At 40.3% G+C, this 15,669-nt stretch overlaps 2 protein-coding genes across 3 annotated transcripts in view; one reads left to right on the top strand and one right to left on the bottom strand.

Moving 5' to 3' along the window:
• The first annotated feature begins 2,038 nt into the window (after positions 1–2,038).
• ppifa (peptidylprolyl isomerase Fa) lies at positions 2,039–4,786 on the top strand. Of its 2 annotated transcripts, none has more exons than XM_030070379.1 (6): positions 2,039–2,271; positions 2,447–2,477; positions 2,886–2,974; positions 3,093–3,189; positions 3,884–3,959; positions 4,172–4,786. In XM_030070379.1, the coding sequence occupies exons 1-6, from the start codon at positions 2,128–2,130 to the stop codon at positions 4,305–4,307; spliced, it is 573 nt and encodes a 190-aa protein (XP_029926239.1). In that variant the 5' UTR covers positions 2,039–2,127; the 3' UTR covers positions 4,308–4,786. The 2 variants fall into 2 exon arrangements, with proteins under 2 accessions (XP_029926239.1, XP_029926240.1); XM_030070380.1 differs by lacking the exon at positions 2,039–2,271 and adding an exon at positions 2,323–2,346.
• A 1,185-nt stretch (positions 4,787–5,971) lies between these two features.
• The window catches only part of zcchc24 (zinc finger, CCHC domain containing 24), a 35,682-nt gene continuing 25,984 nt past the window's right edge, over positions 5,972–15,669 (bottom strand). Inside the window, exons 3-4 of the mRNA XM_030070378.1 lie at positions 13,230–13,394; positions 5,972–10,488 (exon numbers count right to left, since the gene is read on the bottom strand). Of these exons, the coding sequence (XP_029926238.1) occupies positions 10,375–10,488; positions 13,230–13,394 (279 nt within the window). The 3' untranslated portion in view covers positions 5,972–10,374. The remainder of the gene's footprint in view (positions 10,489–13,229; positions 13,395–15,669) is intronic.

The raw sequence follows: 15,669 nt of genomic DNA, 5'->3' as shown, positions 1-15,669 counted from the left end.
CTTGGCACAGCAGTAGCAGGAATGCTGAAAAATCATACATTTACATTTTAACAGATATTATTTTTGTCATGTAAACAATACACCAGAGTTGAATTTGTTGTTTTATCAGAAATGAAGAGTTTCTCTCAAAATTAGATATGTGCCATTTAAAAAAAATGACAGCAGCTCTCCCGCTTGACTACTGCAATGAAAATTATACACATTTTGGATTTGTATTGAAGCTAGGCATTTGCTTGTAAAACAGTTCATTCTTAAAAAGAGAATAATTTACATTTTAAATACTGCCAGATGAATATCAGGAAGCCAGACTTTTCCCAAAGTGGATACATAGTGTTTTGGTAAGAAACAAACAAAATATTACATAAATAACAATGTGTTGTTCTTCATGCCCTCATCCAGCAGTATTTGTGCTGTGGCCCCTTTGAATGGCCTCACAAACACAAGACAAGAATACAAAGGAATTGCCTATTTTTGCTTGCTTTGTCACTCACTAGCTCCACTACACCGGCAGCAACAATGATGGGGCAAAGGGCATGCAAGTGTTAGAAACAGATAATAATGTTGCAGCTGAGAAAAGCGGGATGATGAGAGACACCATGTGTGAATCATTTTTGTTATGTGGAGCAGAGCGGGGGGGGGTCTAATGCAGAAAACCAGGCAGGCAGGCTGGCAGAGTTGAACATATTTAATATTAACTAAAGGCAGGTTACACACAGGAATACAGAGACTCTGGAAACAGGCAGACACAACTGAACACTATGAACCGATAAAGAAATGAACTCAAAAGCAAGACTTAAACGCTGACTGATGAGCATGGGCAAACTAGACATGCCTGGAGGAGGGGCAGGAACACAAGGCTGGAGAAAACAGAGGATTGATTGAAACAACAACAACAACAACATGCAACACAAAAGCAAGGCTAATGAGATAATGCAGGAAAGGTGTGACTATGGGAGAACATGAGGGACGAAAGAGCACAGGATACTGAGATACAAGAACCACTAGAGCAGAGGTGTCGGACCATGTGCCGTGGAGGGCCAAGAGGCTGCAGCTTTTCATTCCAACCAAAAACTCCACAAGGTCATTTCACTGATTGCCTCGCCTTCAGGCGCAGAGAAGGGACTAATGTACTAGCTGAAATGAAAATATAACTCCAACACAGAGTCAAAACACGAACGGTCCCCAAACATGAGTATGGGAAACACAAAGTCCAAAAAGGTCAACCCCAAAAGTCCATAATGGATCAAAATGGGTGAAGGTTCTGGATTCAGGGGGGCCAATGCATGCCTACATCATTCTCCAAATCATTAAGTCTGCCTCTGAACCTGAATATTAACCCTTTGGAATGACATTCACCTTTGGTCTTGATGCATGTTTACCTGTTGAAAAGCAGAATTGCTCTCACATCTATGAAAATACCAGCGCAGCTGCAGGCCAAATACAAGATATCACTTATCACCAACTATTAACTACGAACATCTCTGGAAAAGTACAAATTATATAAATTATGGCATTCTGATACCCGTCCCTTGAAAGGTTAATTTCATATGATTGACTGAAGAAATGCACCGTACACTTAACATTTTCTAGTGATCACAACACCCTAATATTACTCACAAATCTTGAGATCACGTTCAGATTAACTGATTAATTTCAGCTGTGTCGTTGCCACACATGCGTTCTTGGGCTGTACAAATTGACATTTCTTGAACTCTTTGGAGATCCAAGTTCTTGAATTCATTTCATTTTTGTGGAACAGATACATACAACTTGGCCGATGCAAGTTTACCATTTAGGATGATGCACAATATAACTAAAGATAAGCTAAAACAACGATACACAGACAAAGAAAAGGCCGTTTTAAACAAAATGCTTAAACAGCAGAGGTCTGGCACAAGATAAAATTTTCACTTCGCCAGAATGTTTGCATTTTTCCTTTCTATGGTTTTATTTAGTGAAGTGAGTCTAAAATGGTAACTACAGTAGTGTATTGTATCCTACTTAATTCCTACGCTGTCCACATGGTGTCGCTGTTTGTTTCACCAAAGGGGAAGTGGCCTGTCAAACTACGTGACGTCACATGTAAACACTGCCGCTGGCCTGCACACCCACAGCTATGCGGCAATTATGTTGCAAATGAAAAACCGTATTAAATATTGCTCACTGTCGATCGCCGCGGCACGGTTGTTTTCCTCCGGAGCCGTCAAGAACCCGGTGGTGTATTTCGACATCGAGGCTGATAATGAACCTCTCGGCAGAATAATCATTGAGGTAGCCGCTGCAGCTAACGTTACCCTCTGCAAAGGACCTTGGAGTCAGCTGGCAGATGTTTAAGAGACTGACTCTGTTAGTGCCTGACCTGTAACCAGAAGTGCAGCTTGTCAGAGAAAATGTAATAATTCATCCATGATTCCTGATTGTTAATTTGATCTGTCCTGTCTTGCAGTTGAATGCAGAAGTTGTGCCGAAAACTGCAGGTATGCCTAACTCTATAACGTGTGTATCAGGCTTTTAATCCTAATTGTGACACATTGTTATCCCACCTTGTTTTGATGTGGCATGCATGATGAATACCACTCAGTTCTCAAAAGAACATATACCGGTAAATTAAAACTTACCCCATCATAACCCAAAATATAAGAGCATTTCACTCTTTGTTGATGTTCTTGTGTGCATTTCACATCAAAAATATCAGATTCAAGACAGGCATTTCAAAGTACATTAATTCTATGGGTTATTAGTCTTGGCATGAACCTGAAGGGTTTTATCCTTTTAGCCTCTGTAAACAAAGTGGTGTGCCCTCCCATTTGAAACTGCACAGTCTGCCTTTAACTTATGTCCTTGAGTTGCATTGACGTTAATGATGAAACAAACTGTTTTTACAGAAAACTTCAGAGCCCTGTGCACTGGAGAGCATGGCTTTGGATATAAGGGCTCGGTGTTTCACAGAATTATTCCTGAGTTCATGTGTCAGGTAAGGTGAAATGTTTACCGTGATAACATTGTCGACACAGTGGTGTGTGTGTGTGTGTGTGTGTGTGTGTGTGTGTGTGTATGTGACGTGCTGTATATTGATGAGTCCTCTGTTGCAGGGGGGAGATTTCACCAATCACAACGGCACAGGAGGGAAATCAATATATGGAACTAAGTTTAAGGACGAGAACTTCAAGCTGAAACACACGGGTCCAGGTACATAACCACAGCTCCACATGTGTTACTAAATACCGACTACTATATTTCTGCAGGGAGGACAGAACAAATGGCCCATGGATTAAGAATGGGATGTCATAGAAGCTCCTGTAGGTGGCCCAATACTTTTTCCATAGTGTATAATGACAGTGTTTTGAAAGCATCATTCTTGCAAACTAGCTATATTTAATCTATATTTGATGTTATCTTGTCTATGTCTTGTCATCTTGACACTTATTCTCACTTGGCCCGGTCTTCATGACAATATCATTTGAACAGATAATCTAAAACACTGGCTGTATTTCTCTACTCCCTCTGTAGCTGCATGTCCACTAGATGGCAGTGCCCAATCTCATGTGGCCACACTGGTTTGTATAGATTTTGCAATCCCCAAGTGAATGACCTACTTTCTTTGTGAGACAACATCCACTTATCAAAACGACTCTTTTTTTCAGTAAACTTAATCCACATGTTGACAGACAGACATGTTATTTTAATGTGTTGCATAATGGCAGCGTGCGTCAAATTCGGAGAAGGGCCTTACCCAACACAGATGGAGATTCTCCCACCGTAGTAAAGCCATCTTGTCATTGGTACAGTGCTACAGGGAGGTCACAAGCCACTCTTGGCCGATGTTTCGCATAACTTTGCCTCACATTTGTGGTTTTATTTGTTTGCTTTCCGCTTCCTGCAGGCATCATGTCAATGGCGAATTCAGGGCCCAACACCAACGGCTCCCAGTTCTTCATCTGCACTACAAAAACCGAATGGTGAATACTTTATAATTCTGTATTTATTTAATGACTCCGTTCAGCTGCAAATGCCTTGTAGGATTCATTGGACATGCAAACACAATTACCTGCTATTTACTGAAATCGGTATCACTTTTCCATTAGTTTTTTAATAGTTTCAGTGTTAGCTGCACAATAATTGGCCAGTTTTACTCCATAGCGACTAAAACCCGTCCCTCTCTCTTCTTCAGGCTTGATGGTAAACACGTGGTGTTTGGTCAGGTGAAGGAAGGTATGGAGGTGGTCTCCAAGATGGAATCCTTTGGTCTGCATGACGGCGGTGTGATCAAGAAAATAGTCATCCTCGACTGTGGGGAGATCAAGTAACCTACACGTACACACGGACTGTCTCTCAGATGATGCAAGCCATTCAGCATTTCCCTCATCGACTTTCCTGTATTCCTCAGAATTTCAAGGAGGACTCGTCACAGACAAATCTCTTCTACTCTAAAATCTTATATTGTTTCTACTGTTTGCTCTGATGATAACAAATCCCACGATTTATATTTTCATTCTCAAACTTAAATATGATTTTTCATGTGTCATGCCTTTGTTCGGGAAGGTGCTAATAATGATAACAAATAAAAGGGAGAAGGAGAAAGGTGGGGAAGTACACCGTGACATTTTTATCCCAGCTGTCACAGATCTCTGAATAGTTTCACTTAGTTATAACTTGGACCATCTTTTTTCACACAAATATTGAATACCATGTCATTCACCATGTAAAATGTTTATGTTGTACATTTTCAGTCTATTTACTGCCAAATAAATGACCTTTTTCAGATTTTACAAGGTTTGGTCCCAGTATAGGCCATTCCCTCTTGTGTGCCACCATCCCTGCTACTTTTAAAGCTTCCTGGGAATGATCCAGCTGCTTTTTTTAGACAGCAGCCCTCCAGCATGACTTCCTGCCCATCAGAACAGGATGTGACATCATGTGACATCCACCTACAGTCAAAGCTGAAATATCATATGAACACATGGACAGATGATAGACTTATGGGCCGTAGCCACATCAGATACTCTGAGCACTGATGATTTCATCTGTCATAAAAGACCTGAAAATGTCTTTAGCGTGTATGTGGGTTGCTCTTAACTCGGTACCTCTGAGATCTTTATTTGAAACACAGTATGTCCCCAGGAGAAAAGAGAGAGGCCAGGATATGTCTGAAAGCCAGAGACTGGGTGGTGCTGCTTATCGAGCTAATACTTTATGAAAGTAAATAATGAAGCGACGTGAAAAAGCAGTTCTTGCTCCTAAATGAAACCATATGCGCACTGACCTTCCACCGTTTGTTTGAATTCTCAGATTACATTGTTGCTATAGAGACTTTTCAGTTCTCACTCTGTTTGAGCTAGAGATGTTGTAACAAACTTGATATAATTTGGGTCCCCACCCTCTGGTTAAGTTTTAACTATTTGGAATGCATGTCAAATATTGTGCATGGAAACTTGGCTAGACAAAAGGCGAGCGCTGGGGCCAACATTTAATACACAAGCAAAACAATAACATCTTAACAACTGGTACAAGCTGGTTCTTCTTGCTGTAAATGTCTACATGCACCGCACAGCACCCATATCAGCGGGTGTTTCTTTTTATAAGGTCTTGTCTGCCCACGGTTTTACTGAAAGTGTTGAAATCACATCCTGTCAGTCCGATGTGTCTGTGGACTGTCAGCACAAGAGTGGACAGAGAAAGAGAAGTTTTACAAGACTCTCCCCTCGGTTCTGCATGACACAATCGCCATGTTTAATCCATTAAAAAAACCTCCCCATCATTAGCCGTATGTCGAGCCTTATGCAAGATCACAGAGGCTGAGTGTAGCTGTATTGATACATGAGGATAGAGACGGAGGCCTGGGAAGCATTCGGAAAAGTTTGCATCGCGTTTGGCTGAAATCAAACTCCACAGCCAACACCTCCCAGTAACTGGTGACGGACTTGAGCAAAGGATCCAAACAGATGAAACCACGCAATCAAAGCAGTTCTAATTCAATATGTCTTTTATTCATCAAACTCCCAACAGCACTAAAGCACTAAAATGTTTTCCAAACTAACAAATAAGGCACATTTTGGAATGCCGTTTCATGGACAAGAAAAACAGACCAGCGGGCCGCTCTCTAAACATGACCGTCTTTGTTTCCCCGACCATTTATTTCCCAACCTCAAGCCTGTGTCCTGTCCAAATCAAATGTTACATTATTGCAATGTTGCATTACAATTATCTCAAATGATACAGACGTCAAAGAATACAAACATGACTTTCCAATCGACCGCGTAAGTGTTAACACGTTACATTCAGTAAATACGTATTATTTGTAGAGGCTACGCTATCAGTAAATGAAATATTTCAGGACTAATAACAATGTTAAAAACAATATGTACTGTAGCAAACTACTACCAAGAATTTAAATAAGTATACATTGCACAAGGTAATACTTCATTCAAAACCAAACACATGCACATGCAAACTCTAAAATAGTTCTTTGTCACACACACTTTCTTGACAGAAGTACACACTCCCTAAACTAGTAATAACACCGTAACATTTTATAATAGTTCCTTGTCATTGCTGCTTTAAGCAAACTACAACTCACAGTTTAACGTGCTTATACAGTGGTGAGTATCCGTCACTAATTAAGAGAAAAGATTCTGCATGTTAACACAATATATATCTTCATAATATCGTAATTATTGTATACAAAATGAATACATGCTCTGTATGGACGCAAATGGCAGGTCATAGGCATAATTAGTTACATAGCACTTATCATCGTGGGTTATTCAACACCGATAACATCATACAACAAAACACAGAAATACAATGGCTTATAATTGAGAAAGGGTATTAATTATGTACCAGCTTTTTTTTTTTTAATAATATTCTATGTAGACATCAATATTTCCTTCTTAGTGTAACTTTGTTGCATATTCTATACAAAAAGTGTTGTAAAAAATCTTCCATAAATATTTCTGCAGGATAAGCCCTCAGATAATTGTAAAACATCAAAGAAAAAGAAAAAAAAACTCCCAGCTTTGTTTATTTCTCAGCAATAGGCCCTTCTTCACAACAACAAAAAAAAGCTTCAATATTGCATAACACTTCAAAAGAGCTACTATCCTTGAAAATGATGGCCATCAAATATATACATAAAAACAGTCATTTGTAAATATCTTTGTCAGGGAAATAACTCTTGAGTTGTTTTTTGCAAATTGCTTTAAAATTTTCAACATCTATTAAGTGTTCCAAAATACACATCTCGTTCATAGAAAATAACAAATTTGAACTGAAAAGGAACTACAAAAGTCAAGTATATGTAATTCAAGACACTATACATCTGAAAGCAGAGACTGTAATTTTTTTATTATTTTATTTTATTTTATTTTATTTTATTTATGCATTGTATCAACTGCTTCCATTGGCTCCTGATTTGCCAGTTAAAATGGCTTCCTCATAAATGTCTCCGGGTGGAATCAAAAGACCCTCTGATGGGATTTTAAATAACCTACTGTAATTTCTCATCCATATTCTGCCAGAACTCTTAATCCTAATGATATCATAGCATGTTTATTAACGTAAGTGAGCTCATAAGGCATCATTGGTATCTATTCCTCTCGCTACAGCCACATGTCACGATGCGGAACATAAACGTCAGATGTAAGTAAATGTGATGCTGATCAGACTTGTTAAGTTACTGCCACCACACAGAGCAACGCAGAAGAAGATATTACAGTACTAAAAAATGGATTGTTCCCAACAGTGCCTGGGCAAGACATGACTCTTCCATTCAGCCTGCACAATTTGTTAGCGTGTCCAATGGCTTCCAATCCGCCGCTGCTTTATTTTGAATTTAAAGGTGAAGTTCAAAATTCATCCACTGCAACCTCTGAACTATAAAGCGTGCAACTTTGTATGTTTTTTTTTAGCACAATCCACGGTGGCTTAGGTAAACACACTGCAAAAGGCAAATAACAATGAAAATACGAGAGCGAGGTCCACAGTTTCATGTTTAAACCCATTCTGTCGTGAGGATTGACTTAAAGAAAAAAATAACATCTTTGTTGATATTCCATGACAACAGACCACAGTGGGATTGTTATTGCCAGCTGGAAACGCTGGTTTACTTCGTGCCTCCAGCTCAGCAAATTGAGGCAAAACACCACCATGCCAGTTCAAACTCTCCCTGTTAATGGGGGAACTGTATTGTTTTTTGTGTTTTCTTTCTCACTCTTAGTCACATCTTGAACCTGCATAAAACTTGGCAAACTTGCTAGGCATCACAATTACCACATGCACATATTTTGCTCCAACTCCAAGCCTACCTCATGTCTCTTCCTATTGTCAAAGGTTAACGTCAAATTGTTCTCAGTGCTTCAGAACGATTTAAGTCATTCTAAGGCACGTACAGGATAAAATATAGTCTACTAGGTTTCGCAATTCTAGAAATATATATATTTATATAAAAATATTTTAACTCTTCACATGATAATAACATTCTGTGAATGTCTGAACTTTCTACAAGTCAAAACTACATTAATTTTACTGTATGCACATGTAAAAAATGATGTATTGTGATGTTTGTAAACAGAGGACAGAATATGTACCTCTCTTCCGTTAAAGACACTGGTTTACAACGGTAGGCGCCATCAAAACAGACATGTATGTAAACCTCATTCGTCATCACTTTCAATAGGTATCCTTGAATCTTCAAAATATGACCACGTCACAACCCAGCCTTCCTGCATAAACCCATCTTTCTTTTCACCAATCGGTAAATCGTTACACTGTATATCTCCAATACCCCACCTCCCTCTGGACATTCTTCACACTGTAATCAGCTCTTGGAGACAGTTTGAATGGTGTGAGCCCGTAGAAAAGTTTCCAATTAGCCTCACTGTCATTCCACGACTCCAACAGCCTAACGAAGGCATCAATAGGCACTTAAATGTTTACTCTAAAAAGTCTTTCTAAACGTCTTTCAAAAAAAAAAAAAAAAAAAAAAAACACCTTAATTATCTCCACAGTAATTTGGTAATTTGTGGTCAGTATCTAATTAGGCTTTACAAGGGAGCATTTTAACTCTGCAACCGTGTTTCCTGTAATGCTTATATGAAATTCAGTCAGTCAGGCTGTTATAGATTACTTTGCTTATCAGACCTGGTGCGCTCCGCTGGCATCAAAACTGTGTGGACGGCACGGCAATGATTGCATAAATTACCGTTAGTTAGTGTATAAAAATTGTTTGTTGAGCTGCTTGTGATTTGAAATCAACACAACTCACTTGCGTAATGCACTGTATATAATCAAGGCTTTTTGTGGCGACATAAATTTATAGGGAGGGAAAATGAAACCATATCTGTTAGCGATGCACTAGATCTAGACGAGGAACTATTCTATGCGACTCGACCTACAGTAGTTTCTAAAGACATGTGGAAGCAGTTACACAATATTGTGATATACAAACATACAAAAACAATTCTTTATGTCCCAGTTAAAATTCAAATTGCACACTAGACAACAAGAAAATAAATAGGCCAAATGTAAGCCAGGGATGTATGGCACATTATCCCTCAGTTAATTCACAGTTAATAAGATGTGCTGTTGACCCTAACACGGCAAAACATGAAAGGCCTCGTATACATTATACCATCATGAGAGGCCCTGATTTAAGGTTCATCACATTACCACACACTTCACTTGGCGAGGGAAATGGAAGGCAGATCTCTGTAAACACAAAATCAACAAACCCCAAAGTGAGGTAATCTATTGTGACCAATACCGGTGGCAATACTGTCAGCAACATCAAAACAACAAAAACAAACAAAAAAAGACATGCTCATTGCTAATACATGAATGCAATGATCAGCTGTTGTTACACATATACTTGGAAAAAGTGGGGTTATGTGGTTTCTGGTACACAAGGCCCTGCGCTGGCATTGAGATCGTTTAGACTCACTGAGTTTGGCAAGTTTTCACCTTTCATGAAGAGCACTTAGAGAGACAGAGATTGATCCTAAGAGCAGGTTTGACCCGTTCCCCTCATTCCCGAGTGTAATCTTCAACACCATCAATGAAAAAGCCCATAATGGCTACAACCTGTGTTTGGGAAAGTCGAGGCGGGACACAGGGTTTATTTGCAGTGGTAGAGAAGGAGGGTATGAGTGAGAAGGGAGGATCAGAGCAAAGAGAGCTATTGTATATTATTTGAGGTTTTCTGGGAGAGATAAAGGGGGGAGAAATAAGGAGGAAAGGAGGCAGTGTGAAGCGGAGGGCAGGGTTGAGAGAAACCTGGACCCATATCGGGCATACTGGAGGAGGTCAGGTGAAGTTAACAGCGTTGGCAAGGGATGAGGCATAGGACTGCTCTCTAACAACAATTTGAGATAAAGGTGATTATTGCACGCGACGGCAGTAGTAGCCCAGGACTTTGCATTTCTCACACAGGTGTTGCGGGTGCTCCTTACTCTGGTCAGAAACATCCAGGCCATCCGGCTTCTCTAAAGGGCGCTGAGGAGAGAGCAAATGGAGAACCAGTGATGAGCCGCACTAAATACTAAAGAAAATAAAGCTTTGGAAAAAAAAAAAAATCAATACAGCCGAGTATCACAATATTATTTTTTGCGAGCCTTTGTCAGCCTAGCCATGTGTTACGCAGTAGGCTGTGATTTAAACTTTGTTTATGCACTTGCAGCCAGTTCTGTGGAATACTGCAGTGCAGCGGGATAGAAACTGCATTGTACTATGAGGTCCTTGCCAACACCCAGCCCTACAAGAACACAACAGACAGACAGCATTCACACACATAAATGCCGACAATCCAGCGATTATATCCAACAGCTTTGGCCACATATGTGATTCCCATATTCCTCTCAGACCAGACGTGAGCTTTGCACAATTAGTTGCAGAGATATGGCAACGAACCATCAGCTTTGGAAACTTGCAGAACCCCTTAACAACCTGGTTTTATAAAAAAAAAAAAAAAAAAAAAAAAAAAAAAGCTCCAACACGCATTTGATCATAAAGACCTGTATGGAAATATCAGCAAACTACTATGGGAATGGCTCTCTTGGAATCATTTGAAGGACAAAGAATATACCTTTTGGAGCCAACAGCTCTGGATGTTGTTTTAACAACCTCTGTAGAATATTTTCTTTCCCATCATTTGTTTTTTTCAGGGCTTTTAACGATACCGCTATTTATTCCAAGGGGTCTAACTAAAGGAAACCAGGTTACCACGGGTCGTTTGAAGGAGATAATTCAGTCCTCAGCTTATGAGTCTGCCAGGAAGTATTGAGACTTTGCTAATAGGAGCGTCAAGCATTTTAACTTCCTGTGGAAAGATGGAAAATCTGATGTATTTGTCCGGCACCCCAGCAGTGGTTAGAGAGACGGGGGTTCATGCCTTCGTGTTGCAAGCCAGTACCTTGCTGAAGTGTCCTTGAGCAAGACACTGAAACCCTAACCACGCGGCTGCTGTGTAACTGAACCCAGTCTGATCGCCTTCCAGGGGAACAAGCAAAAAAGAAATTTCCCAATTTCCCAATAAAAGTATCACATTATCCTTATTTGGTACACGTGTTTTGGTGGTGAAGCAGTGATCTCATGAAATAAATGCGATTTTTAGATTTGGCACCACAGAACGATGCTGTTTAAAAGAGGGCCTAAGGAAACGTTCAGGAACTATATCCGCCCTAAAATTACCAAAATATTTTATGCATACAGATGGGATCAGAAAAATGCATATTCAGGTCATTTATGGGAATGCTCTGGGAGGGGAGGTAGCCATGCTGAGATGCTGAGCTCTTTGATACTGGAGTACAAGAGGGTTAGCGGTCCATTTCAAACGCTGACAAGGGGAAATATGTTAAGTGGGTGACATTGCAAATGCATGGAATTTGCCTGCCTGTGTGCAGCTTAACCACAAGACACAGAGGCAGAGGGGCAGATTTTCTCACTAGTTAACTCTGTGGAACAAAACGTTTTTGTGAGAGAAACAGTTTGGCAGTACTCACATGATGAATACAGTCTTTCAGTCATGACTTTTTAACAGTATAGTAAAATTCCTCACTAGATATGATAGCTATGCCAGACAATGGGAGAGTGAGAGGGAGAGGGAGAGAGAGAGAAACACACACCCACACACTCTGCTTTTCACACATATGCCAATCGTTGAGAAAAGAAGAAAGGAGTATCAGCAGTATCATAGACCATGGCTGATTACAATAAGGTTTGGTAACCAGAGGTCATTCCGATTTTATTTTCTACACTGCATTAAGTAGGTAAAGATCTCACTTTGTTGAAGATCCAAAGGAACGGACACAGGATCTGGAACAAATTACCCATAACCTTTCAGCTGTTTTGAAATTTTGTGATTTCTCACTCGATGTAGAGGGGAAATATGTCAAGAAAAGGCTCCTTTTCCTGCTCCATTTCATGTAAGTGTTAACAGAGCGGAGCATGTTCTGCCATGGTATTCAGAATAGGAGCAGGGCCTCAAGCAATGAGCCTAATTGTATTTCAGGAAGTGGAATTGGAAGAATGTAGAAAAGCAAAACTATCAGAAGATGAAGTGTTGGGGATAAATACGTCTCCTAACTGAGGAAAACAGAGCGGATTCTTTCTCGGTTGATCGGTCTCTGAACTCAGCAGGCTGTGAGGAACATTTTCAATGTTAAGCCAAACAGACAGTTCACAAGCACATAAGTTCCCTTTGAGTACTCTATGGTCGGAAAAACACTACAGCATCTTGGGTAATGTGATTTCCTTTTATCGTGTTATTAAATGTGAGGGGAATTTCTTCAGCTACAGGCTACAATTAACCCAGAATTAGTTTGTTTCTGTGAGACATTAAAAAGAAACATTTTTTTTCAAAGTTTAATAACATTAATAATCCCCAACTTTTAGCAGTTAAAACATGTAATCAGGCTATTCATAGCCAGTTTATTACCATAGAGGCAAATTCTTATTAGTTGTTTTTTTTATTATTTTGATGAGACAATCCCGAACACCCCCAAGGATAAAAAGCAGCCACACAAACCACTAATGTGACTGCGTTTCCCGCGTGGAGTCTGGACTCTGTTAACCTTGGTTGAGAAAGTCCTTTCGGCCTTTTAAACAAAGTGCATGAGTAATGTTTTTATGGCGTCATTTCCAAATCCCAAATGAGGGGAGTTCATTTCAAAACGTCAGTGAGTGAATTCCACACTGTGTGTCCATACAGATCTCCTTTTCGAGGCGTAAGGAAGTACCTGTTTGTGTGGGTAGACGTTGATGTGGCATTTGATACATTCTTGTCCCATGTTGGCCCAGGAGTTGCCACTCATCCACTTCCTCTTGCACTTGGGGCACTTGTACTCTCCAAAGCATCTCTTCTTCCCCTGGTATGGAGTCAGTCCTTCTCCTTTGGGTCGGGCCTGTAGAGAGCAAGGCAGGAATCCCTTAATATAAATGATTAAGATGCATCCACAGATGGATAAACCATTATTTCTACCTTCTTGACCATATAACTCATTTTTTCCTTTTAACGTTGGTAATAGATGGTGCCTTTTCAAAGCAGGGTGTGTGCACTGTACCATGTTGCCGTGCTAATACTGTATATCCAAATTCATCATACAGCACACTCCTACACACAATTTTGGCACAATATGCGGTTGTGTAATTGACATTTACTTCCATTACAGCTGTGTTAAATTACTCCTCTGATTCTCATGAGGGAGATGATTACGAACAGTCAGTCAGCCATGAAAGAGCGTTCGCAAGAGAGCAATATTGTTGGGAGGGGCCACTCCAATGAGTTCATGCTGGCAACTTTATTTAGGCCACTATAACAGCTACGGGGGAATAGACTCATTTTCCCCCTTAAAGCATGTCACAAACAAATGTACTACTGATGTCATCACGAGGATAAATCACAAACTGCTCTCAGTCCAGCCAAAAGAAACCCAACTGTACTCTGATTATTAAGTTTGTCTGAGCCTGCCATGATCAATCTTGAACCTCACCCATCAAAAATAAATAAATAAATAAATTAGAAACATCCCAGAACTCGCATTGGATAAACTGAAAATCTGCCTAGTTACAGTCATTATAAACTACAGAATAGTTACTTATATAAACTAAATTCCTCAGGTTAGGACAAAAGTACAACAAATGGAGTAGCAAAAATGACATAGACTTTCAACTTGAAAAAAAAAAAAAAAGTGTTCATGCATAGATTGCCCACTTGATACTAAAGAAAGAGACAACTTAATGCACATCATGCAGCTGGTGGCAGTTCTCCAGCAGGTTAGGAAATGCCCTGTCCTTTCCAAATGAAATCAAACCTGCCCCAGTGCTCATTTCCCTGCAGGACTGGGGATTGTTATTGTAATGGCTTTAACATTGGCTCCAGATTTTAGGATGAATGTAGGGGGTACATGGTAGGAGCAGAGGGGTACAGTGTGTATCCCTGGTCTTCCCTTATTCCGTCCTGTGAGTGTGTGAGTGTGTGAGTAATGTGAACTTTAATCAGCAGCATCTGGCGCTGTCCTAACACACGCCAGCAGTTTGCATCATCACCAGCGAGCCAACGCTAAGTACGATCGGCTGTGCCGCAATCCGGCCTCTCAACAGCATGACCTCAACCCCACTGTCAGCATCGCATCTCCCACTGTGACAGCACACAGGCTGGAAACTCTGACTTCTGCTGGGCCGCAGCACACCACACTATACACACTGATTTTCTGATGCAGTTACCGGGCAATCTCCAAGACAGTACCACGACAGCTTTTCTTATTTGGACACTCGCCTACAAATGATCTGCCTACAGTATGATCCAACTACAAACGGGCTGCTATTTGCACTCAAATACTGAAATAAAGTACTTTCTGACATATTGCTGTGCTGGGGTTAACTTAAGTTCAATTAAAAACAATCACTTTGAAGTAATTCTACTCCTGTAGGGGCCTTTAAATAAATTTGTTCATTTGGAAAGCTTCATTTGAACATGGTCAGTAATTATTTCCCACTACAGCTGTTCGTTCAAATGTGAAAAGTCTCTCCCTGATACTGTTGCCAGGGCTCAGCAGGACAGAAACAGCACTCGTCCTCCTTATGACCATTCCTCTCCCACTCCATGCTGCTTTCTGGGGCTGGCCTTGGCCCTTGGATGCACATCATGATCTGTCTGCAGCTGAGTGCTCTCACATCCGCCAAGCATCTTTCACAATCAGTGTCAAGATACAGTCACTGTGTTTGTCAGTACAGCAAATTGATTACCTTGCAAATCCACGTGAAATGCTGAGTGAGTGATTGATTTGCTGAATTTATTTTATGAATCTAAATATATTATACATCAGCTATACAGTATTGACGCAGCTGAATATGTGCATCAAGTGAGGAAATCACAGTCAGTAAAGGTTTAACTGATTGGGGCAGGAACACATTCAACAACGTAAACAAAGAATGCACTGAGAAAGTGCTGAATGAACCAATTTGTTGAGGAAAATATGGCACTTCTATCAAACTGTGCACGCAATATGTCGTTTGCATGGCTGCAAAATAAGGCTGTATTTATTTGGACATTTGGAGTTATAAATTGGAGAACAGTGCTAACACTGTGGGCGGTTGTTGTGAGGCCATTGCAACACACTGCCACTCATGGAGGTCTCCCCAAATGATGAGAGGGCTTCGGTTCTGGAGTCGTAAAGT

Source organism: Myripristis murdjan, chromosome 15 (genome assembly GCF_902150065.1).
Source record: "Myripristis murdjan chromosome 15, fMyrMur1.1, whole genome shotgun sequence".
Taxonomy (NCBI): Eukaryota; Metazoa; Chordata; class Actinopteri; order Holocentriformes; family Holocentridae; genus Myripristis; species Myripristis murdjan.
This window is presented reverse-complemented; position numbering and strand designations above follow the sequence as displayed.

What these genes read in the sequence shown, in the direction of transcription:
- ppifa (XM_030070379.1), top strand. Translation starts at nt 2,128, where the DNA reads ATGTTGCAAATGAAAAACCGTATTAAATATTGCTCACTGTCGATCGCC. An exon ending in TTCCTGAGTTCATGTGTCAG is followed by an intron (nt 2,975 to 3,092) that starts GTAAGGTGAAAT and finishes CCTCTGTTGCAG; the next exon opens with GGGGGAGATTTCACCAATCA. An exon ending in TGCACTACAAAAACCGAATG is followed by an intron (nt 3,960 to 4,171) that starts GTGAATACTTTA and finishes TCTCTTCTTCAG; the next exon opens with GCTTGATGGTAAACACGTGG.